The sequence below is a fragment of the Microcebus murinus genome, chromosome 8 (genome assembly GCF_040939455.1).
Source record: "Microcebus murinus isolate Inina chromosome 8, M.murinus_Inina_mat1.0, whole genome shotgun sequence".
NCBI lineage: Eukaryota > Metazoa > Chordata > Mammalia > Primates > Cheirogaleidae > Microcebus > Microcebus murinus.
In genome coordinates, this window is record NC_134111.1 from 3786626 (window position 1) to 3809381 (window position 22756).

A 22756-nucleotide genomic window follows, 5' to 3' on the forward strand; every position below is an offset into this window, starting at 1 on the left:
ATGTGCTGCTTCCCTGGCGTTCCCGTTAGTTTGGCTGCTATGTCCCTCTAACTTAATGGGGAGCCTGGTTTGTGGTCCTTGGCTATTGTTTTTTGGAACCAGCACGGTCTTTCCTCAGAGATAGTTCTGAGACTGTTTTTGTTTGTTTTGTGTGTTGTGTGTTTTTTGTCTGTGTTTGCACATGGTGTGTGTGCCAACTATTAAGCTTCAGTATGTGAAACTGTAAAAACTACACATATACTTAGCATTAGATAACTGTCTGTTATTTTAACATTCTTAACGTTTTTGATTTGTGTTTTGGTGCATTCTGGCTTCTTTTTCCTTGCATTGTTTTTGTTTTTTCTCTTTTTTTTTGAGACAGAGTCCTGCTTTGTTGTCCAGGCTAGAGTGAGTGCCATGGCGTCAGCCTAGCTCACAGCAAACTCAAACTCCTGGGCTCAAGCAATCTTCCTGTCTCAGCCTCCCGAGTAGCTGGGACTACAGGCATGTGTCACCATGCCCAACTAATTTTTTCTATATATATTAGTTGGCCAATTAATTTCTTTCTATTTATAGTAGAGGTGGGGTCTTGCTCTTGCTCAGGCTGGTTTCGGACTCCTGACCTCGAGCAATCCACCTGCCTCTGCCTCTCAGAGTGCTAGGATTATAGGCGTGAGCCACCGCGCCTGGCCTCCTTAGATTGTTGCGTTTGTTTGTTTGCTGAAGTATCATCAGCTCTACCTTTAATTATTTTGTAAGATAAGCATGATTTAAACATCTCAACCTTCCTTCGGGGTATTAGAATTTTTAAAAGCTGGGCAGGGTTGCTGGAGTGGGCGGGGCTGCTTGGGGCAGAGCGTGCCTGCGATTTCTTCTCTCTTTGGCTTGGCTTTCTCCCTGGTTTCTGGGAAAATGGTAGGAAGTTGAGCAGAACTGGCTCCTTTCATTTCTCTCCCCCCTCCAGGTCCCCAAATGTCTTTTTTGTACCTAGGTACAAGTTTTAGGGTGAATGAAATAAGTGCATAATTTAGAGCTTAATGGTATCGTAAATGTTGTAAATCATGTTTCAAATTGCCATCTGTGCTCTGCTGATAACCTAGCTGTCGTGAGGAGAATGCTGTGGTTCTCTAACTTGGAGCTTCCTCAAAGTCATTTCTCTTTCTTGTTCTCCTTTTTGTTGTCTTTTGGACAGGTCTAAAAGTGATGATGAAGTGTTCTTACTAGCCATTTTTGTCTAGAGCCAGGTTTCCATGGTCCCAAAACTCAGGGGTTAGCCCATGTGGTGTCACAGGCCAGTATTAAGTGGCAAGGCTGGGTATGGTACTTGAGCATTTTAAAAAGTGACAGAGTGAATGCTCCCATTGTTTCCCCAGCCAAGATGTTCCGACGGGTGCTCACCATCGTGCAGGCCCACTGCAAGCTGGGTTTGACTGCAACCCTTGTCCGGGAAGATGACAAAATCGTGGACTTAAATTTTCTGATTGGGCCTAAGCTATACGAAGCCAACTGGATGGAGCTGCAGAACAACGGCTACATCGCCAAAGTCCAGTGTGCTGAGGTACCTGGGTTCAGGCTGGGTGGCTGTCTGAGGGAAGGACTCCTCCCTTGGACAAAGGGAAATGATCAGGTTGATTCCTTGTGAGCAGATACACAGGTAAGGGCCCAGGCTAACCTGCTGCTACCTCATGCAGTACCCTCGGTTACCCTGTGAAAGGGACAGTATTATACCCACTTCACAGATGAGCAGAATAAAATCCCTTGTGCGAGATCTCAGTCAGTGATAAAGATGCTGGTCCAGGCCATTGGATCCAAAGTCCCTGCTCCTCTTCCTTGCTGTGAGTGAACTCCTTGAGCGCTTCCTGCCCCCACCCTACCCTAAGGGAATTCTGGGGAGTTCTGCATGGGCAGCCTCCTTGGTCACTCCCAGTGGAAAGCCTATTGGTTTTGATGCCCCAAGAAGGCAGCCTGTGACCTTGATCATTTTCTTTCTAGCACACTTTTCTTCATATGGTTCTATAATGAATACCTGTACAAGTGTATGCAAAAAAATCCATATGTGAAGGTTAATCTCAGATGGAACAACAAAAATTCTTTCTACCACCTTAAAATGACTATCACTCATTGGCTAGAATAGGGTGCCTTTGTCCTGAGGTGATGAAAAGAGACCTCTTAGATAAAGGTAAGTGGGAGGAACCTGTGCAAATGGACTTGCTCTCTTGAAAAAAGTGCTTACCCTTTGATTGTATCTTTGTGATCAACAGCCAGCTTAAGCAGCAGCATTGCCAGACCTTTGAGGCCCTCTGCTCCTCTCTGGTTGTGTCTCTGCTGCCTGTAAGGGATAACCACTGTCATGTAACTTATATATGTCATTCTCATGCTTTTCTTTATTATTTTAACTCCTATGTATATTTCTCTAACATATGTTTTCCTGATTTTTTTAAAAAAAGTTTTATGTAAATGGGGATGAGTTTATATATGTTCTTGTTTGACTTCTGTCTTTTCTAAGTGTTTATATTCCTTGCCTAATGCATTATTCCTTTGATGATGCAAGGAGCTGTGGTTTATTCCTTTAGATTGCTACGTAGTAGTCCATGGCACAGATACACCACAGTGTGATGTATATGATGGGGTACTACCCAGCAGTAAAAGTAAAGTCTTTTCTAATGTTGATAGACATTTAAGTTGCTAAGTTGCCTGTTTTTTAACAGCTTTGTTGGAGTATAATTTACACACCATAAAATTTACCTGTTTTAAGTATACTATTCTATGATGTCAGTAGATGTAGAGTTGTGCAGCTGTCCCCGCAACCTGGTTTTAGACCATTTCTACCACCCCAGAAAGTTCCCTCATGCCTATTTGCAGTGATCCCTGCTTCTGCTCCCAGCCCTAGGCAACCACTGATTTATTTTTTGTCTCTACATATTTGGAGCTTAGGGTTTTTTTGCTATTATGACATTGTTGCTGCAAATATTTTTGTCCCTATTTCCTAGGGCCCTTGTGTAAGAGTTTCTCTAAAGCAGTGTGATTCACACTGTCGACTGTGACTCCACAGTAGGGTGGTGAAACATTTTAGTGGGTTGTGACCAGCCTAGAATCTATCAGAATTATAATACTTAGTAAGGGTATGTATTGTTTCATAAAACTGTTTGAGTGTATGTGTGTGTGTGTGTGTGTGTTTGGTTTGTGGTGTAAAGCAGTCTAAGTGTGGAAGCCACTGCCTTGCAGATGTACCTAGGAGCAACACTGGTGGTGGAAGGGTCTGTGGGTGTTCAGTTTCCTAGTCCTGTCCTGCTGTTACCAGTAGTCAGGGGTAAGCGCGGTCACACCATGTCTCCTCCAACACCTAATAGTGGATTTTTTCTTTTAATTTTTGCTAATCTGATAAGTGTGAAATATCCCTTTATAGTCTGAATTTGTATTTTTCTGTTTATTAATGACATGTTTATGGGCCATTTGTGTTTCATATTCTGTGAAATGTAGGGTTTTAAAGACTTTACTGTGAATAAAGAATTGCTTTGGCTATAAAGAACTGGACACTCTAATAAAATCTCAACAGGATATCACCCAGAGGGAGCCAGAAAATGTAACAGCAGTAACACCTGTGGATTTGAGCTCAGCACAGTGTTTGGCATATACTGATGGCTCATAATTACACAAGGGTGGCAACATAAAGAAACTGTAATGATCACACTGAAGTAGTGCTGGTCACAACCAAAAGCTCAAAGTGTGTCAGCACAGGCTTTGTGGTCTGTGTCCATGCAAAGCTTTGAGAGGATCATTTGCATCTGTATATAGCCTTGAGACCTTTGGAACTCATGGCGCTACAGTATATTTGCTGGAGCTGCCTTTAGCTTATGAGTAGCACCAAGCATAGGATCTAGCATAGAGGGGCCCTTGGGAGTATTATTATTGTTCTTACCTACATGCTCAGATTACCCCAGATTTGACCAGTGGGACACCTTTCTACCTGGCTACTGTGTCCATTTGACATGCCATTCTTTGAGCATGTCCTTGCTTTCTGGCAGAGCAAGATTATTTCAGGCTTATCTGGTGCCTTCCCTCCCCTGGCCATGGACTCAGCCATTTCTCCAAGGAATCCTGGGTCCTTTTAGTAGAGAATGGAATTTAAAAACCAAGGTCTGGGTGCTAGGTGTGTTCACTACTACAAGGATGCCATTGGTCTGCTAACTCAGGTGAGGACAGGGCCAGAAAGTGTGAGTGTATGCATGTATATATATGCATATACGCACATCTATACCTATTTTGTCATCTGTCTATAATAAAAAGCACAAATTTATAGTGATAACTTTAGTGTAATCCAATGTCACAGATTTCATTTGAACTTTCCATCTTTCCATATTTGTAATTCCTTTCTCAGAGAGAAACTTGGCTTCCATTATTCATAATAGAGACTTCCTTATTTGCTTAATCCTAGAATATACATAAAAGAGTTTCAAAATTGCTAAACAATACCACTATGAAAAATAAAAATAGAGTTCAATATCTGGTTATATTTTTTTTTGTCTGTGGCCTGAGGGTATAAAATCCAAGTACTGTATTTTAGCTGTTTAAAAGTTATTTAGGCCGGGCGTGGTGGCTCACGCCTCTAATCCTAGCTCTCTGGGAGGCCGAGGCGGGCAGATCATTTGAGCTCAGGAGTTCAAAACCAGCCTGAGCAAGAGTGAGACCCCGTCTCTACTATAAATAGAAAGAAAGTAATTGGCCAACTAATATATATAGAAAAAAAAATTAGCCGGGCATGGTGGCGCATGCCTGTAGTCCCAGCTACTTGGGAGGCTGAGGCAGGAGGATTGCTTGAGTCCAGGAGTTTGAGGTTGCTGTGAGCTAGGCTTACGCCACGGCACTCACTCTAGCCTGGGCAACAAAGTAAGACTCTGTCTCAAAAAAAAAAAAGTTATTTAGTTTGGTTCTTCCGCCCCCAATTCTGTATGGTTATGATATTCCTTTGAAATTTACTTAAGTTCATTTGTTTTTATTTTTATTCCATTTTTCTGCCACCCACCTTCATCCTTGTGGATATTTTATGTTCATCATGATGTGGTTCTAAGAGTCTGAACCATACAAAAGTCTGCGTTGAGGAGCATCACCCTTTCCCACCCTCCTACCACTCCCCTGAGCCACACTCATCATTTCTGTTGATTCTTCCTGTATTTCTTTTGCAAAAATGGGCAGATGGTGCGCATTTTCTTATTTCTCTTTCTTTCCTACACAAAAGATAGCTATACTGTAGACACTCTTGTGGACTTTGCTTTTTTCTCTTAACAACAAATCTTGGAAATCACTCCATATCATTTCATAGAGGTCTTTTTCACTCTTCTGTATAGCTGCAGTGTATGCCATTGTGTGGCCATACCATAGTTTATACAACCTGCCTCCTGTGTTTGTGCATTTAGATGTCCAACATTTTGCGATGATAAACAAGGCTGCAGTGAATCTCCTTGTGTGTGTTTGTGTTGCTTGAGGTGTATCTTCAGACTAAATTGGGAGTGGGATTTTAAAGGGAGTGGGATTTTAAATGGAGTGGTCAGAAAAGGCCCCCTGAGGTCCATTTGAGCAAAGATTTGAGGGAATGTGTCATATTGGTTGTTGGTGGCAGCCCTGAGGCATGGCTGCTCTGGTGTGGGTGGCAGCAGCAGTGAGCAGAGCAGGGACCATGACTTGTCAGAGCCCACACACTGACAGGCCTTCAGCGAGCCTCCCTGGGTACCCACGCTGTCGGAACAGCTCTACTTGTCGCCTCTCTGTCACCTCTCCCCTTGTTAGCATTGTGGTTCTATAGGAGACTGAGGCATAAAGAGGTTAGTCATTTGCTGAAGGTCACACCAATAAATGGCTGTGCCAGGATTCACGCTCAGGCAAGCAGCTTGGTTCTTTGCATGTTCTTGGTTCTTCATTGCATGGTCTTCCACCTTTTTTTTTTTTTTTTTTTTGAGACAGAGACTCACTTTGTTGCCCAGGCTAGAGTGAGTGCTGTGGCGTCAGCCTGGCTCACAGCAACCGCAATCTCTGGGGCTCAGCGATCCTACTGCCTCAGCCTCCCGAGTAGCTGGGACTACAGGCATGCGCCACCATGCCCGGCTAATATTTTGTATATATATTTTTAGTTGGTCAATTAATTTATTTCTATTTTTGGTAGAGACGGGGTCTCGCTCAGGCTGGTTTCGAACTCCTGACCTTGAGCAATCCGCCTGCCTCGGCCTCCCAATCTTCCACTTTTTATTCACTGGAACTTGAGATGATTTTAGGATGTACAAAAGTCTTATTTTATATAATTATTAGTAAACTTAGAAAAACAAATAGTGTTGGAGAGTTGGGATAGATGGATCAGTTTATCTTTAATGACAGATAGTCTGTTAATGTACTGTGGAATGTCTGCCTGAGTTGGCAGCCACTCCCTCATGGCCAAGGTAGAGACCCTTCCCAGCTGCCTGGGGAGGCAGTGGGGACAGCAGGCCTGGCTGGGCCTGGTCATCAGGGAGCTTGTCTGTGCAATTTCTTGGATTGTTAATTCTTACATCCAGTGGTGCTTTCACATCATTTAGAATAAATGTGCAGTAGCCTTCCATTCTTTACCCTACCATACCCCTGAGTTTGAGACAATTCTTTATACTAGCCTCTGAGCTTACCAGTCATAGATTTTTGTGGGTAAGGATTAGGGTTCAGGGCACAGGGCTGAATGAAGGATCCTCATACCACATTGCCGCCTGGTAACCTGGCAGTGAAAGGCTATGTGCTGATGGCACGAGGAGCCTAACTAAAGCACTCCTGGCCCTGGTGGGAAGTGTGTATGTGTGTAGAGGCCAGTTCCTAGTAGCAGTGCTGACGAGTGTGTGGACGTGTGGTCTGAATGGGGGAATTACTGGCACCACTAGTTGAGAATCTGTTTCCCTTACTTGCAGCTGGTGTGAAAATAATTCCCTGGTTATGATTACATTTAAAAGTCTTTAAGTGATTATTAATATGTGAGACTGTTCAACATTAAGTGTTTGGTTTGGTTTAGTTTTGTTTTATGCATGTGCATATTTACAGTTTGACAGTTACAGTGAAATATAATTCACACACCAGTGGTTTTGTTTTGTTTTAAAGCTAATTCTGCCAAGTGAAGGGGCTTCAAGAATTTTTAATTGTATGGTGTTAAGAATGACCCCTGACTCTTATTGTTTCACAGGTTTGGTGCCCAATGTCCCCTGAGTTTTACCGGGAGTACGTGGCAATCAAAACCAAGAAACGAATCTTGCTGTACACCATGAACCCCAACAAATTCAGGGCTTGCCAGTTTCTGATCAAGTTTCATGAGAGGAGGAATGACAAGATTATTGTCTTTGCTGACAATGTGTTTGCCCTAAAGGAATATGCCATTCGGCTGAACAAGTAAGAATTGAAAACTTGGAGTTGCCTCCTGGCCAGTATTTATCTTCCCCATTGGGAGTACAGAAAGTGCCTGTTTTTTTTTCTTAAAGCTCTCAGGTCTGGTTCTATGTCCCTGGGCCTAGGAACCTGGTGAGACTGAGAAGCAAGTGGTCGGAGTCAGAGCATATAGAAAAGCAGGCCTTGTCATTCTGATCTCAGAATGCAGGGGCCACAGAATTGGACTGAGCTTGGTGGGGCCCTGTCACAGATCTGGGCTCCAAAGGTGGGTGGGAGTTGGCATCTAAAGTTTCAGGGTGAGCACTGTAGAGGGAGACCAGACCAGACTGTATTGTCCAGGGGCTAGTAAGGCAAGGTAGGCTGGGCCAGCATCCCAGGAAAGAGCTTTTCAGGAAGTGCTCACCCCGTGTCCTCATGAACCCATGGCCCCACTCAGATATCTGTGTTTAAACCTAGCTATTGTAAATTCCCTACCAAGTAAGGATGAAGAGGCTTGTGCTTCTTTCTATAGTGAAGTGGGACTTCCAGGTGCTGTGTCACAGAAAGTAAGGTCCTCTTTGTAGCCAGGTCTTAATTCTTTTTGTGGGAGTGGAGAGGAAAGAATGATTATAGACCAGCTTTTCTTTGGCAAACTCTGTGTTAGGCGTACTATACATATGTTTTATTTATTCACACCTTAGTCATGGTGTGAGGTATTATTCCTATTATATATATGGGAAAACAGGCATGTAAAGATTAAATTTCTCAAATTTCTAAAATTATACCTTTTTTCAATTTAGAAAAGTTTTCTTTAGCAAAGTTAACATTTAAATTATTATGAAAAACAGCAATTACCTGCTCTTGTCTTCCTGCACACAATTCCTGTTTCCATTCCTTGAAGGCAGCCCCTTTCAAAGCCTTTGTACTGTTTACTTTCATATTTCTAAATAATAGTTTATGTAGGAAGTTCCTGATTATCATTAATTACCTGTTCCTACTACAGAAGTTGAGGACTTAGCTTTCTTACATACTCCACTCTCTACCCCATCCCTCTGTTTCTTCTCCCACCATCCTTGCCATACAGTAATAGCACAAGTTGGGGGTTAAATTAATATCCAGTGCTACATTGTTTTAACTGTATAAGTATTGTTCAGCAGAGACATAGAGTGTACTATGATTGCATTTTCTTTTTTGTAAAAATTTTTTCCCTGGAATTAATAATTGCCTTGTTGCTTTTGCATGATTTTCTGTACATTTAATAATTTCTACTCTCCAGATTCTTCATGTAACCATAAACATAGTAGAGTCAGGTAATCTCAGTTCATTTTTCTGTCTTTCCCCAGTGGAATCCCCACTAGCACTTCATCTTCCCGCTCTGCTCTGGCCTGCTTGCTGTCTGGGCATTGCCCCGTGGATTCCCTGGATGTCTTTCTTGTGTTGGATCCTCCATTTCCCAGTCTCAAGTCTACTTTCTTGGTCACTTATATTGATGGAGCACATATTCCATTAGATTTCTGAGAGAAGGAATGTAAGAGGGAAAGTTTTTAAGACTTTGAATGTTTGTAAATCTTTAGGTGACTTTACATTTGGTCAGTCAAGTAGATTGGTTGGGCCTTAGAATTAACATTGGAGCTTCCAGTGAGGCTGCTTGGAAATCTAATGCCCTTTGATTCCTCTCTGTATGTTATATGTCTGGTTGTGTGTTTTCCTTCTCTCAGAAAGCTGTTAGGGTCACTCTCACAGATGTTAGATCTTCGGAACAGCTTCTCCAGTTTTCTTCTCTTTTTTCTTTTTTTTTGTATTAAAAATTTTTTTTTGAAGCAGGGTCTCACTCTGTGGCCTGGGCTGGTACAATGGCATCAGTGGCATCATCACGGCTCACTGCAACCTCAGCCTCCTGGGCTCCAGCCATCCTCCTGCCCCAGCCTCCCAAAGTGCTAGGATTGCAGGCGAGAGCTACCATGCCCACCTTTCTTCTAGTTTTTAATCTCGACTTCTTGTCCTTCTCTTGAAACTTGTTTATTTCTGAGAGTTTTCTTGGTAACTCTTCTTGTTTTCTGAATACGATGCCTTCTCCGAGGCTATGAAAGTTTTTAAAGCTTCCTTCTGTTCCCTATGCTATCTTTTCTTCAGGTTTTTTGTTTTGATTGTTTTTATCTGTCTTAAAAGTCCTTCTGGCCAGGCGCAGTGGCTCACGCCTGTAATCCTAGTATTGTGGGAGGCCGAGGTGGGTGGATTGTTTGAGCTTAGGAGTTCAAGACCAGCCTGAGCAAGAGTGAGACCCCATCTTACTAAAAATAGAAATAAATTAATTGGCCAACTAAAATTATATAGAAAAAATTAACTGGGCATGATGGTGCATACCTGTAGTCCCAGGTACTTGGGAGGAGAAGGCAGGAGGGTCGCTTGAGCCCAGTAGTTTGAGGTTGCTGTCAGCCAGGCTGATGCCATGACACTCTAGCCTGAGCAACAGAGTGAGACTCTGTTTCAAAAAAAAAACAAAAAACCTTCTTCTGAGTTTTGGTAATCCTTGGCTGTATTTTCTTATTAAGAGCCAGGCACCAAAAAGCTGACAGACCTTTCTGTATAGCTTAGTGAGCTTGCTGACTTGCAGACCTCACCATCAAGTGACTGGGCAGAAACCTGGCTATTTATGTCAAGAGACTGCCAAATGCCAGTATCTTCAGGTCCTTTCTCTTAGGCAGAACAGTTTCTCCAGAGAGGAATTTTCTAGTCTCCTGGGCACTACGTGTGGTGGGGCTAGGAAGCAGGGTTTGGAGTCTTAGCATTTGTGCTTCACTTTCAGTCTCGCCTTTGCCGTCAGCTCTGCCTGGCATCCCAAGGGCAACCTTCCTGTTCAGAACTGAGAAAGTAAGTCCCCAATGCTCTGCCTGGGGGGAGGCCTGCCTGCTCCCAGGCAGGGGTCTCAATGCTCCTCTCTCTGCTAGTTCTCTTGTCAGCCCTCCTGCTCACCACCCCACCTTCCAAGGCAACTGGTGACTACTTTCTGAGCCCTTTTGTGTTCTGCATAGGAAATCGGCTTGTTTTGTATTGGCTCTCCCTCCTGTCAGCCTACGCTTCTGCCTTCTCTAGTCTGTTAGCTCAGGTACTGTGCCTGCATCCATCTGCTTTTCAGCTTCCAAAATGTTACCTACTTCTCTCATCTGCTGTTATTTCTTCTCCTGTTTTCCTTGTGGGCATGTGCCCTTTACTGGCACATTAGTGTCAATTAGAGCAGGGCAGTGAGGTAGTATCTGTGTTTACCATGTCATATTTAACAGCCATCTTCCTACCCATCCCAGCCACATATTGCAGTGTGCTCCATCCAGACTCTCCTGGAGCCTCCCTCAAGGGCTTCCCCCACCTACACTTGCAGCACACCTGAGGCTTATTGGTTGACTGTGGCCTCTGAGCATCTGCTTGGGCAGGGATGTTAATTTGCCTGGCACTGTCTACTGAGCCAGTTTGGCACCATGAAGGGCAGCAGACTGTGGCTGTCTCTGTGGACTAGAATGATAATTACAGCTTGTACTTGATACCTTCTTTTTTTGGTACCTTTGGCCTTTAAATGTATGAAGTGCTTTAGTTTGTCTTGTTTTCTTGCTTTTGAAATGATCCTGTGGATCCCGGGCATTGCTGCATCCTTAGCTGTGATGCTCTAGTGTGTGGGGGATCTTGGAGCTTCTTGCTTCTGCCAGCCTTAATGGGAAAGGAAAGGGTATCACTGAAGCACTTTGTAGGAGAGGCTGTTAGGGTTTTGTGGCAGTGGCTGGGTGGTGGGCAGAGGATCGTCTTTGGAGTCAGACAGGCTAGATTTGGGTCCTAGCTCCTTCTGCCTGCTGCAGGAAGGAGACCTGCCTGCCTAAGAGGGGAATCTGAGACCTTGGGAATGTCATTTACCTCTCTGAACTTCCTTTAGCTCTTCAGTCACATGGAGATACTACTACCTACCTACCTCGGAGGATTCTTGTGTGTTGGCATCTTGTAGGTGTTCAATAAATGTTAGGTTCTCTTCTAGGAGGATGGTTACTCTTTGTGTCATCTCCTGTATGAGGATGCCATTGTGTGAGTAGTTTTTCCTGACGATAGCAGAGGAGAAAAAGAACTACCTAAAAATGTGGATGTTAAGAAACAGGCTGTTCTGATGAGTGGGGCTTCCGAAACTTTTGTCACAACACAACACATATAGAAAATGATGAGATTGTGTGATAGTCTGGACACTCAATACCAGGTGAGGCAGCCTGTGGCTGGGCTGACTGGAGGTTGTCAGCCTGGGGTACAGTTGTCCCAGGCTCTGCCTGGCTTCCCCGAGGGCAGGGTGTGTGGGGTATACCCATGCTTGTTTCCTGGCATGGCACTGGGGAGTGCTGTGTGAAGTGGCAGAAGTAGTGCATCCAGAGCCATTGACGGGCACTGCCCTGGACACTAAGGAGTCTGGGTTCCACCCCTTCGGGCTCCTGACCCTCAGTTCCCAGGTGCAAATTGGGGAACATGAAACCTTCCTTTTACAGTGCTCAGGAATATTGGCAGGGATAGATTTTGTTGTTGTTGTTTTAACATAGTGTTGGCATTAGTAGGCCCCATGTACCTGGTGGCTTGTCCTCCTTATGATGCTTGGGAAGCTGCAGAAACTGTCCACCAGTGTTCAAGACAGAAAATAGGAATATGGCATTCGCAGGTACCATGGGGCAATAACCAGTGAGGTCATTGGATAGGGTTGTGCCTTTGGCAGGGAGCTGGAAATAAAAGAAGTTTTTTTTTTTTCTTTCTTTATTTATTTTTTTTCTTCAGTCAAGAAACACCCATAGAAAAAGAAGTTTTTTGAACTTAGTGTTACAGGAGGTCAACAAAAGAAAGGCCGAAGGACTCTTTTCTTCTTTTTGCTCATCTCTGGGAGCATGCCTGTTTCACTTGGAGACAGTTGCTTCCAGTCTTTTGCTTAGACATAGCAGTGGAGTTTTTTTGCCACTCTCATTGGGCTTCATGAAATCTGAGGACCTCCTCGTATGAACTCCATGCTTTGTGTAAGAGCTGTTGAAGCAGGAAAAAGCATAGTCCAAAAAGAAAAAAAAAATAAAGGAGGGAATCCCAAAGACAGTGGCAGGCCTGAACCTAGAATCTGTGGAGAAGGAGACAGGCAGGTGGTGAGTCTACAACCAGTTATTTTTACGGATCTTCTGATATTCCTGCATGCAGAGGGCTTTCTATGAGAGAGAACTTTGCATGAATTTCTTTTTCCCTCTGATGTGCTTCCAGGATAACTGAGATGTGATTCTATGGTCTTTCTAACACAGCTTCATTCTTCTCTAGACCCTATATCTATGGGCCTACATCCCAGGGAGAAAGGATGCAAATTCTCCAGAATTTCAAGCACAACCCCAAAATCAACACCATCTTCATATCCAAGGTTTGTGTGGCATGCAGGGTGGGAGTGAGGCTCCTAGTACCCGCAAGGGCCTGGGGTACACTGTGATTCCTGTACACTGATTCGTGTTTGTTGAAGGAAATTCCTGAGTATGTTTTCATTCCCACATGTTCAGGGACAGGGATTCTGTCTCTTGGGTAGTGGAAGATGCAGATTTAGGATTTTCATTATCATAGATAATCTGTAAAGGCTCTTTGCCTGAGGTTTTTCCCACCTCTTTTTGGGATATAGGAGACTTAAGTTATATCTCCTCTATGAAAGGAATGAGAGTTCATTTCCTACTCTGGCAAAAGTAGGTATTCAGGTGAGGTTCTCTTCACGGATCTGGAGAAGGCCCATCCTTTGTCCTGCCCCTGCTGTGGCTTGATGGTAGGTGGCCAGTGTCAGCAGGGGCTCACACAGGCCCAGCTTGGCCATGACTTTAATCTGTAATCAGAAGCTAGGGCCCCAGTTTACCGCAGTCATTCAGATTAAGAATGCCCAAAGCCCAAAAGAAGTGAGATTTACCTTCAAAGTGACCATTGCTCAGCAAGTACACACCAGCTGACATGTCTGTGGTTAGAACCTCGATTGTTGGAGCCCCCGAGCTGAGGAGTCCATCTACAGTCAGACTCCTCTGTGGGGCAGTAGCCCCTCCCAGGTCACATTGTCCTACATGTGCTGCTGGTCTCAGTGGCCACCAGATAGGACTATGGATGACTTTGTGAAGACTTGTTTCTTTCTGTAGCTAAAAAAAACCAAATTACTCAAAGTGAGTCTATGTTGAAGGGCCCTCCCCTCTCTGATCTTCTGGTACCCAGCACTGTGAGCATTACTGAAATGTGGTAGTGGTTCTATAGGGTGGCTTTTGGGAGAACTCACACTAGGTCCTAGAGGCCCAGAGTTGCCTTTCTGAGATCCATTGGTTTACCTGTGCCTGCATCAGATGAGCCCTGGTCCAGAGAGGACAAGAGAGTGATTATTATTCTAAATTATCTACAGAGCTTATTTAAATTCTTTTTGTCTCATAATAAAAAGAGATACCAGGCATGGTGGTGCATGCCTATAGTCCCAGCTACTTGGGAGGCTGAAGCAGGAGGATCGCTTGAGTCCAGGAGTTTGAGGCCAGCCTGGACAAATCTGTCTCTTTTATTTTTTTATTTATTTATTTTTTTTTTTTTGAGACAGAGTCTCGCTTTCTTGCCTAGGCTAGAGTGAGTGCCGTGGCGTCAGCCTAGCTCACAGCAACCTCAGACTCCTGGGCTCAAGCAATCCTGCTGCCTCAGCCTCCCGAGTAGCTGGGACTACAGGCACGAGCCACCATGCCCGGCTGATTTTTATATTATATATATTAGTTGGCCAATTAAATTCTTTCTATTTTTATGGTAGAGACGGGGTCTCGCTCAGGCTGGTTTTGAACTCCTGACCTTGAGCAATCCGCCCGCCTCGGCCTCCCAGAGTGCTAGGATTACAGGCGTGAGCCACCGGGCCCGGCCAAATCTGTCTCTTTTAAAGAAAAAAAACCTTCCCAAACTCACAGCTGCTTCGTTTCTGTAGGTAGGTGACACATCATTTGATCTTCCAGAAGCAAATGTTCTCGTCCAGATCTCATCCCATGGTGGCTCTAGGCGGCAGGAGGCCCAGAGGCTAGGGCGGGTGCTTCGAGCCAAAAAAGGTAAAGTGGTCTTTTCTTTTTCAGCTGCAAGAGGTCTCCTCTTGAACCAGTTTGGGTAGAAAGAGCGCAGGGGTGAGCTGCGAGTGTGCCCTCGGGTTAGTAGACCCTTAAAGGATGGCAGTCCCAGAGCAAAGTCCAAGACTCCCAGGGCCCTTCATTATATCTCATGCCTTGGGTATAAATATGGGTGTTTTCCCTGGCAGGGGCCTGGAATTCACATGGATAGGCTGTATGCTGAGCCCTGAGCTGCTTGCATTGGTAGATACTAAGAGGGAGCCAGGGCTAGTACTTAATGGTATGACTTAGAAGTGGAAGAGCTGGAAGCTGTCTAGATTTCGAGGCAGGGGAGGGTTTGGTAGGAGCAGCATGGGCAGCCACAGAGGGGACACATCCCTCTTAACCTGTGAAGAGTGCTGCCCTGGTAGCAGCTCATAGTAGGGGCATCACAAGCTCCGTGAAGGAGGAGGTGAGAGGCAGTGTTGCAAAGGCTTATGCTGAGGAGGTATGTCACCCTGTGCTTGCTAACTACTGCAAAAAGGGCCCAGTTGCCCAGTGTGGGGCATGGCAGGGACTAACGTTGCTACTAAGAGATGGCCACCTCCTTCTTACTGGAACCAGGCCACATCCTGAGACAAGGACACAGACCCTGTCCTCAAGGAATTTGCTTATCCTAAGGAGCATCTAGACTGCCAGGCTGTTTGAAAATGGCAAGATTAGTGGGCATGTGTTGAAGTCATACTGTATTCAGATATGTTTCAGAGGCAGTTTATTGATTGTATTTAGAATGGAGACAGGGCAGATAGTAGAAATAGCATGGACTTGGGCAAATTATTGGCGTCTCTGAGCCTTGGTTTTCCTATCCTAAGTGGAGGTGACGGTCCTGTCTTGCCAGGACTCCTGTGAGGATTGAGTTTATAAATAAGAGAAACTATAGCTTTTGTAAAAGTAATTCATTACATATTCCTTACTCTAATTTAGAAACTCCTTTGTGATTAGGATTATGCTTTCTTATTCAAAAAACTGTTTGACAATGATATTTGGCCCCTTTCTTTGTATCTCTGGGCTCTTACAAGACTAAGAAAAACAGTTGAATTTAAAGGAAGTATACAGAAGCTTAATCTACTGACATTTGTACTGTGAAGTGAAAATGTTCAGACTTTCCTGAAGGATCAGGTCTTTCAGGCTATAATATTTTCTGTCCTAATTTCTTTGATACAGTAAGTCCCCCTTATTCAAGATTTTGCTTTCCAAAGTTTCAGTTACCTATGGTCAGCCATGGTCCAAAACTATTAAATAGAAAATTCCAGAAATAATTCGTAAGTTTTAAATTGCATACCCTTCTGTGTGGCGCCCAGTACATGAATTATTCCTTTGTCCAGCGTCTCCATGTTGTATACACTGCCCATCGGTTAGTTACTTAGTAGCCTGCTTGGTTATCGGATCCACTGTGGATGTATGGCAGAGCTTGTGTTCAAGTAACCATTCGTCTACTTCATTATGGGCCCAAAGCGCAAGGGGAGATACTAGCAATATACCGAAGAGAAGCCATAAAGTGCTTCCTTAAAGTTAAAAAGTAAAAGTTCACATCAAGAAAAGAAAAAAAACCAAATGCTAAGGTTGCACAGATCTGTAGTAAAAACAAATCTTTTTTTCCCATGGCCCCCACCATGCCAGTGGAGATACCCCATCTCCACACCCCACACTGCACCTGTGGGACCCCATCATCAATGCCCGCAGTGCCTGCAGGGACCTCCATCTCTGTGCTCCCCGCTGTATCCACAGGGACCCCCACTTGCCTATGGGGACCCCTCCATCTCTGTGTACTCTGGGAACTAGCCAGAACAAATCATCTATCCGTGAAATTGTGAAGAAGGAAAAAGAAATTCATGCTAATCTTGTTCATGCACCTCAAACTGTAAAAGTTATGGCCATATCATGTGACAACATTTATTACAAGACATTGTTATAATTCTTGTTTTACTGTTAATCTCGTACTGTGCCTAAATAATAAAATAAACTATCATACTATCGTAAGTGTTCACCCATAGGAAAAATCATAGTGTATATAGAGTTCAGTACTGTCCAAGGTTTTCAGTTATCCACTGGGGAGTCTTAAAACGTGTCTCCCTGAGGATAAGGGGACTACTGTAATTCTCTGTGCTCCAGAGTTTTCTCTCTGAGCTTTTTTTTTTAAAGCAGTTTTATTGGGATATAACTTATATACCATATGATTGATCCAAGCGCACAGTTGGGTGGTTGTGGTATATTCACAAAGTTTTGCAACCATCACTGCAATCTGTTGAGAATGTTCTTATTACCCTCAAAAAGAAACTCATGAACAGTTGCTTCTATTTCTCCTTGGTCCCAACCTGCAGCCCTGGGCAGCCACCGATCCACTTTCATCTCTGTAGGCCTGTTCTAGACATTTCATATAAATGGAATCATTCAATTTGGGGCCTTCCTTGACTGGCTTCTTTTCACTTAGCATAATGTTTTCAAAAGGATTATCCACATTGTAGGATGTATAGTACTTCATTATTTTTTTATTGCCAGATAATATTCTGGCTGGACATACCACATTTTATTTATTCATTCATTTGCTGATAGACATTTGGGTTGTTTTCACTTTTGCTTCTAAGAATAATGCTGCTATGAAATTCATGTACAAATTTTTGTGTGGATGTTTTTATTTCTCTTGGATATATGCCTGGGAGTAGAATTGCTGGATCATATGGTGTTATAACTCTGTGTTTAACATTTTGATAAATTGCCAGACTGTTTTCCAAAGCAACTGTGCCATTGTGCATTCTCACTGCTGTTTATGAGGGTTCTAGTTTCTCCACATCCTTGACAACAAGTGTAGTGGTCTGTCATTTTGATTCTAACCATCTTAGTTGATTTTGCATTTCCCTGATGATTAATGAGCATCTTTTCATGTGGTCATTGGCCATTTGTATATTGTCTTTGGACAAATCTTTTCAGATTTTTTGTCCATTTTATGATTATGTTATTTGTCTTATTGTTGAATCGTAGTAGTTTTTTTTATATAATCTAGATAAAAGTCCTTTATCAGATAAATGCTTCACAAATATTTTCTAATGCTGTGGACTGCCTTTTCAGTTTATTGATGGTGTCCTTGGAAGCAGAAAAGGCTTTTATTTTGATATAGCTCTGTGGGAAGTCCAGGTGATCATCCCCTGACTGCAGAGCTTTCCCACTGCAGTGCTTGCTGGTGAGCCTGGGACCTTTAGCTCCTGGCATCCTAATGTCTGATGTTGTCTTCTTTCCTGCCTTCTCTTACCTTCTCCCCACAGGGATGGTTGCAGAGGAGTACAATGCCTTCTTCTACTCGCTGGTGTCCCAGGATACACAGGAAATGGCTTACTCAACCAAGCGGCAGAGATTCTTGGTAGATCAAGGTTATAGCTTCAAGGTACATATTGATTTGGCCTCTGGTCAGACTAGGACCAAGGTGTTTTTGGTGTGCCAGCCTCAAGGAGAAGTGGGGGCCACTGTCAGCACCAGCCTGGGATTAGAGGCATTGCCTCAAACTCCCTTCGTCTCTGTACGAATTGCTGGGGGCAGCGTCACTGTTGGTGGGAAATGTGCTAGCCTGGTAGGATGAGATGCCAAGACACTGTGTCCAACACTGTGAACTGAGCCCCTTGGTTACTTCCTCAAGGGCACGGCTAGGAGAGCTCTTCCTTTCGTCAGCTGTACGCTCCAGGCCTAGGTGTGCCTCCCAGACAGACTTCAGAGCCAGCTGTGTGCTCTGTGACTAGATGTTTGAATAACTTGGGAAATTCTAAAGCTTTGGCTAACTTTCATTGGCTGAGGCATTTCCTTTCTTTCCTGTTGGCACAAATACGAAGCTTATGTCAGGATTTAGTGTCCCAAAGGGCTTTATTTGGGGTGGTAGTGGAGGATTCTAGAAGCAAGTAAGAAAATCCCCCCATCATCCAATAAAAGGCCATCACCAGAACACACAGGTTCCCAGTTCCTTGACTGTGAAAGACCATAGGCTGCCTTGTCAGATGGGTGTTTAAGTGTGTCTTTTTATGACTTGGTGAGTATTCCCATTTTTGACGGGAGGACAGGCCTCTGGCCTCTCTTCTTTTAGCCAGAGGCAGCGACACTTTTCAGACCTCTCTTGCTTGGCTAGAGGACAGGATGTTTGGGTTTTGGGTTTTGAGTTTTGAGTCCACTTTTTCTCAGGATTTGGGTCATGACCTTTTTCTCTGTTTGTAAAGCCTGTGCTGACAGTGGCACTCACACCTCCCGATTCCCAGAGTGCCGAGAGGGTATGAGGGTCACCAAGTCAGAAAGAGCCACTCTGGCCAGGTGCGGTGGCTCACGCCTGTAATCCTAGCACTCTGGGAGGCTGAGGCGGGTGGATCGTTCAAGGTCAGAAGTTCAAAACCAGCCTGAGCGAAAGCGAGGCCCCGTCTCTACTAAAAATACATAGAAAAAAAATTAGCCAAGTATGGTGGCGCATGCCTGTAGTCCCAGCTACTCGGGAGGCTGAGGCAGGAGGATTGCTTGAGCCCAGGAGTTTGAGGTTGCTGTGAGCTAGGCTGACGCCACAGCAACACAGTGAGACTATGTCTCAAAAAAAAAAAAAAAGGTGCTCTGAGTTCTTTGAAAGGGGAACTCAGCAGAAAGGCACCTGACCCTGGAGAGGTCAGGCCAGGACACACGTACCCTGTCTTTCCTGATTCCTGGCCACCTGAAGGTCTCAGTCACATCCTTACTTAGACGAGTTTTCCTTGAATTAACAATGTGAGAATTGGAGGCGGCACTCCCCTCACATAGTCAACCCAAGCTTTCTACAGCAAGCAGGAAGGCCTTTAGTAAGTGACCCCATGGGCATGGAAACCCAGTCTCCACCATGCTGTTATCTTACTCTTTTAAAATTTTAGGAAATTCTCAATGTCCTGTCATTTTTAAGTGCTTACTCTTACTGGAAGCCCTGGGTGCTGAGTGCAGCAGATTGCAGGGCCCTTCCAAAGGGTTGCAGCCTTGGCCTTTCAGTCTGTTGTCTCTTCCTCTCCCTGGTGCAAGATGGGAAAGCTACCCAAAGGAGTCTTTAAAATCACTAAAATTCCTACTGATCTTCTATACGGGATCATATAGATGCTGTGTGCTAGAAGCAGATTTCCTGGAATTCCTTAACCTCCTCTGTCTTGTCATCATAGTCAAGCTCGCTATTAAAGGCAGGTCCTGGTGCTGGTCTCCAGAATGCCAGAGAGGAGCTGTCCATTGTTAGCCCTAGCCCAGGGCCATGAACCCAGGAGAAGGCAGAGTAGGGCCAGGGCAAAGGGAACAGGAGGGAACACCCTTGCTGGCTTGGGCTTCGCAGGTGATCACTAAGCTTGCTGGTATGGAGGAAGAAGAATTGGCGTTTTCGACGAAAGAAGAGCAGCAGCAGCTCTTACAGAAAGTCCTGGCAGCCACTGACCTGGACGCTGAGGAAGAGGTGGTGGCAGGGGAGTTCGGCTCCAGATCCGGCCAGGTGAGTGAGTGGGTGGGGAGACTCCAGGTGGCAGTGCTCCCAAGGCCGGCATTTGTAGACACACATGTTTATGCACATAGTCCTGCGTGTGTATGGGCCTGTGGGATTTTTGGAAAAACTTGGAAAACACAGATAAATGTGGAGGTGAGATGAGTAGAAATAGCCGTTACCCTTTTGGTGTGTGTCCCGTCGCGTGTGTACTGTTGTCCATAGCTGTGCTCACGGTGGCTATCAGTGGCTTCCTGCTCTGTTCACATAGCAGTCCGGCATGAGTGTTTGTTAGTACCTTGATGTTGAAGCCCAGGGTAGAGCACAACGGGCAGCCACTTTGGGTCTTGGGCAAGTCATTTCCCCTCCTCGGTGACAAAGCTAGGCTTTTGAGCTGTAAGATGGCTCCGACAAGCAACTCTATGGTAGCTTCAGTACTTTGAGAAAATTTAAGAGTTCTCTTTCATTTATTTTGCAAACACTTACTGAGTGCCTACTATGTGCCAGACAAATGTTAATATGCTACAATTAATGAGAGCTCCGTAGGAGAATTCCTACCCGGCCCTTCCAGGAGAAAGTGCACCTCAGTCAGGTGCTTCCGACAGGCAGGCGGTGTTAGAGCAGCAGCTGGGCCAAGGCCAGAGGGAAGTCGCCCTCTCTGCAGCCCAAGGTCTTCCCCCCCCAGTGAGGCGCTATCCCAGGCAGCCCAGGGAGCGTCTTGCTCGCTGGTCCTGTGGTGATGATGGTCCTCACAGCATAGGGTCCCCTGAGGCCAGGCCGTTGAAGGCATGGCTTTAGTGCTTGGCTGCATGTTTGGCACGTAATCTGGTACCAGTGGTGTGCCAGGCTCTGGGTCAAACCCTTAACTTTACACGATTTCTGTTTACACCCTATCTCAGGGCAGGTGCGGTTGTTCTTTTGCAGATAAAGTCATTGAGATGCAGACATTCAGTACCTGCCTAGGGTCACCCAATGAGGGGTGGAGCCAAGACTTAAGCCCAGGGCTTTCTTGCTTTCGACTCAATTCAAATCCTTGTGGTGGTACCTCAGATTTGAAGGGACTTCTCTGTTAAAAATATTCTGGTCAGAAATTGTCTTTAAGCAAAGCAGTATAGCATTATGTTTGAGAACAGAGAGTCTGAAGTCAGGCTGCCTCAGTTCAAATATCATCTCCTTCAGAGCCATGTGATCTAGGGCAAGTTACTTAATCTCTCTGTGTCTCAGTTTCCTCTGGGCCTCAGGGGACCCTATGCTGTAAATTGAGGAGTAGAGCGGTTGTGAGGATTAGATGAGATAATACATGTAAATAAATGTAAAATGCTGGAATAGTGCTTGAGACGTAGGAAATGATCAGTGTTATTTAAACATAATGTGTATTACATTTGTGCAAATTTTGTAAAATTTATTATGATTATAAATGTCATAAAAGGAGTCTCTTTTCCCCCTGAAGAGACTAACGGTAGACTGGGTTCTCCTCTCCCCTGCAGGCATCTCGACGCTTTGGCACCATGAGCTCCATGTCCGGGGCTGATGACACCGTGTACATGGAGTACCACTCGTCACGGAGCAAGGCTTCTGCTAAACACGTGCATCCGCTTTTCAAGCGCTTTAGGAAATGATGCCCACACGGTTGCTTAGTGGAAGACTTGAGTGCTGGGCATACACATGGGAAAGGGATTTTCAGCGTAACGTTTTCTTTCCACATCCATGTACTTTCCACTGACGTTGGCCAGTCTGTTCTGAGCTCGTACCTGCCAACTCTGTTGCAGAAAATGCAGCAAGGGCTTGCTTCCACATTCATGGATCATCCAGGGCTTAAAAAGGAGGGGAGACAATGCTTTTCAAATTCATTGGGAAATGGGTTATTCCTGTATATAAAAATTTGTATTCAGTTCTGTGATGTTCCATAAAAAAAAAAAAAAAAAAAAAAAAAATTTGTAATATTTAAGGCATATTTATCTTAGTGTTCTCCTGAATAAACCAAAATGAGCATGTAACCACTTTCATTCTGGACATGCTCTGTGCCTCGCCGTGGGCAGGGCTGTCTGGATGAGCAGCTCCACCAGGGCCCTGCTTGTGGCGCGAGGAGGCGGGAGCTGCTGAGAGGACACGCCCCAGGATGGAAGCTGCGTAGGTGGGGAAGGCCTGGGGAAGCGTGGAGAGGGGGGTCTAGTTAGACGGAAGAGCTGGAGCAGTTGGCAGTGGTCCCTGTTCACTTAGCCGTGGAAGACACAGCATGTGCACCCTCCAGGTCAGCTCCTGATGGTTCATCTCTGAGGGCACAGTCTCTTCTTTCTCCCCCAAAGTATGATTTAGATCTTGCTGGGAAGATGGGTTCCTCTTCTAAGAGCAGTTTGCTGCCCTTGAGTCTTTAATGGCCAGTTTTTTTATTCTTAAAAATGGTTTTGGAGGCCGGGCGCTGTGGCTCACGCCTGTAATCCTAGCTCTTAGGAGGCCGAGGCGGGCGGATTGCTCAAGGTCAGGAGTTCAAAACCAGCCTGAGCAAGAGCGAGACCCCGTCTCTACTATAAATAGAAAGAAATTAATTGGCCAACTGATATATATATAAAAAATTAGCCGGGCATGGTGGCGCATGCCTGTAGTCCCAGCTACTCGGGAGGCTGAGGCAGAAGGATCACTCAAGCCCAGGAGTTTGAGGTTGCTGTGAGCTAGGCTGACGCCACGGCACTCACTCTAGCCTGGACAACAAAGCGAGACTCTGTCTCAAAAAAAAAAAAAAAAAATGGTTTTGGGCTTTTGCTGTCTTGTTCCTGATATGAAAGGAAAGGTGCTGAGGAAAAGACGGGCAGGCATCAGTCAAGCAGGAAAA

General features: G+C 44.8%; 1 protein-coding gene across 2 annotated transcripts in view; it reads left to right on the forward strand.

Annotated features, from left to right (window-relative positions):
- The window catches only part of ERCC3 (ERCC excision repair 3, TFIIH core complex helicase subunit), a 33687-nt gene extending 11761 nt beyond the window's left edge, over positions 1 to 21926 (forward strand). The window contains exons 9-15 of one of the 2 annotated variants that reach the window (XM_012739946.3): positions 1353 to 1537; positions 7169 to 7371; positions 12658 to 12754; positions 14309 to 14426; positions 17741 to 17859; positions 19786 to 19938; positions 21414 to 21926. In XM_012739946.3, coding sequence (XP_012595400.1) covers positions 1353 to 1537; positions 7169 to 7371; positions 12658 to 12754; positions 14309 to 14426; positions 17741 to 17859; positions 19786 to 19938; positions 21414 to 21545 — 1007 coding nt within the window. In that variant the 3' untranslated portion in view covers positions 21546 to 21926. Of the gene's footprint in view, positions 1 to 1352; positions 1538 to 7168; positions 7372 to 12657; positions 12755 to 14308; positions 14427 to 17738; positions 17860 to 19785; positions 19939 to 21413 lie in introns of those variants that run through there. The other variant, XM_076005453.1, reaches the window with a different exon arrangement.
- Positions 21927 to 22756: the final 830 nt, after the last annotated feature.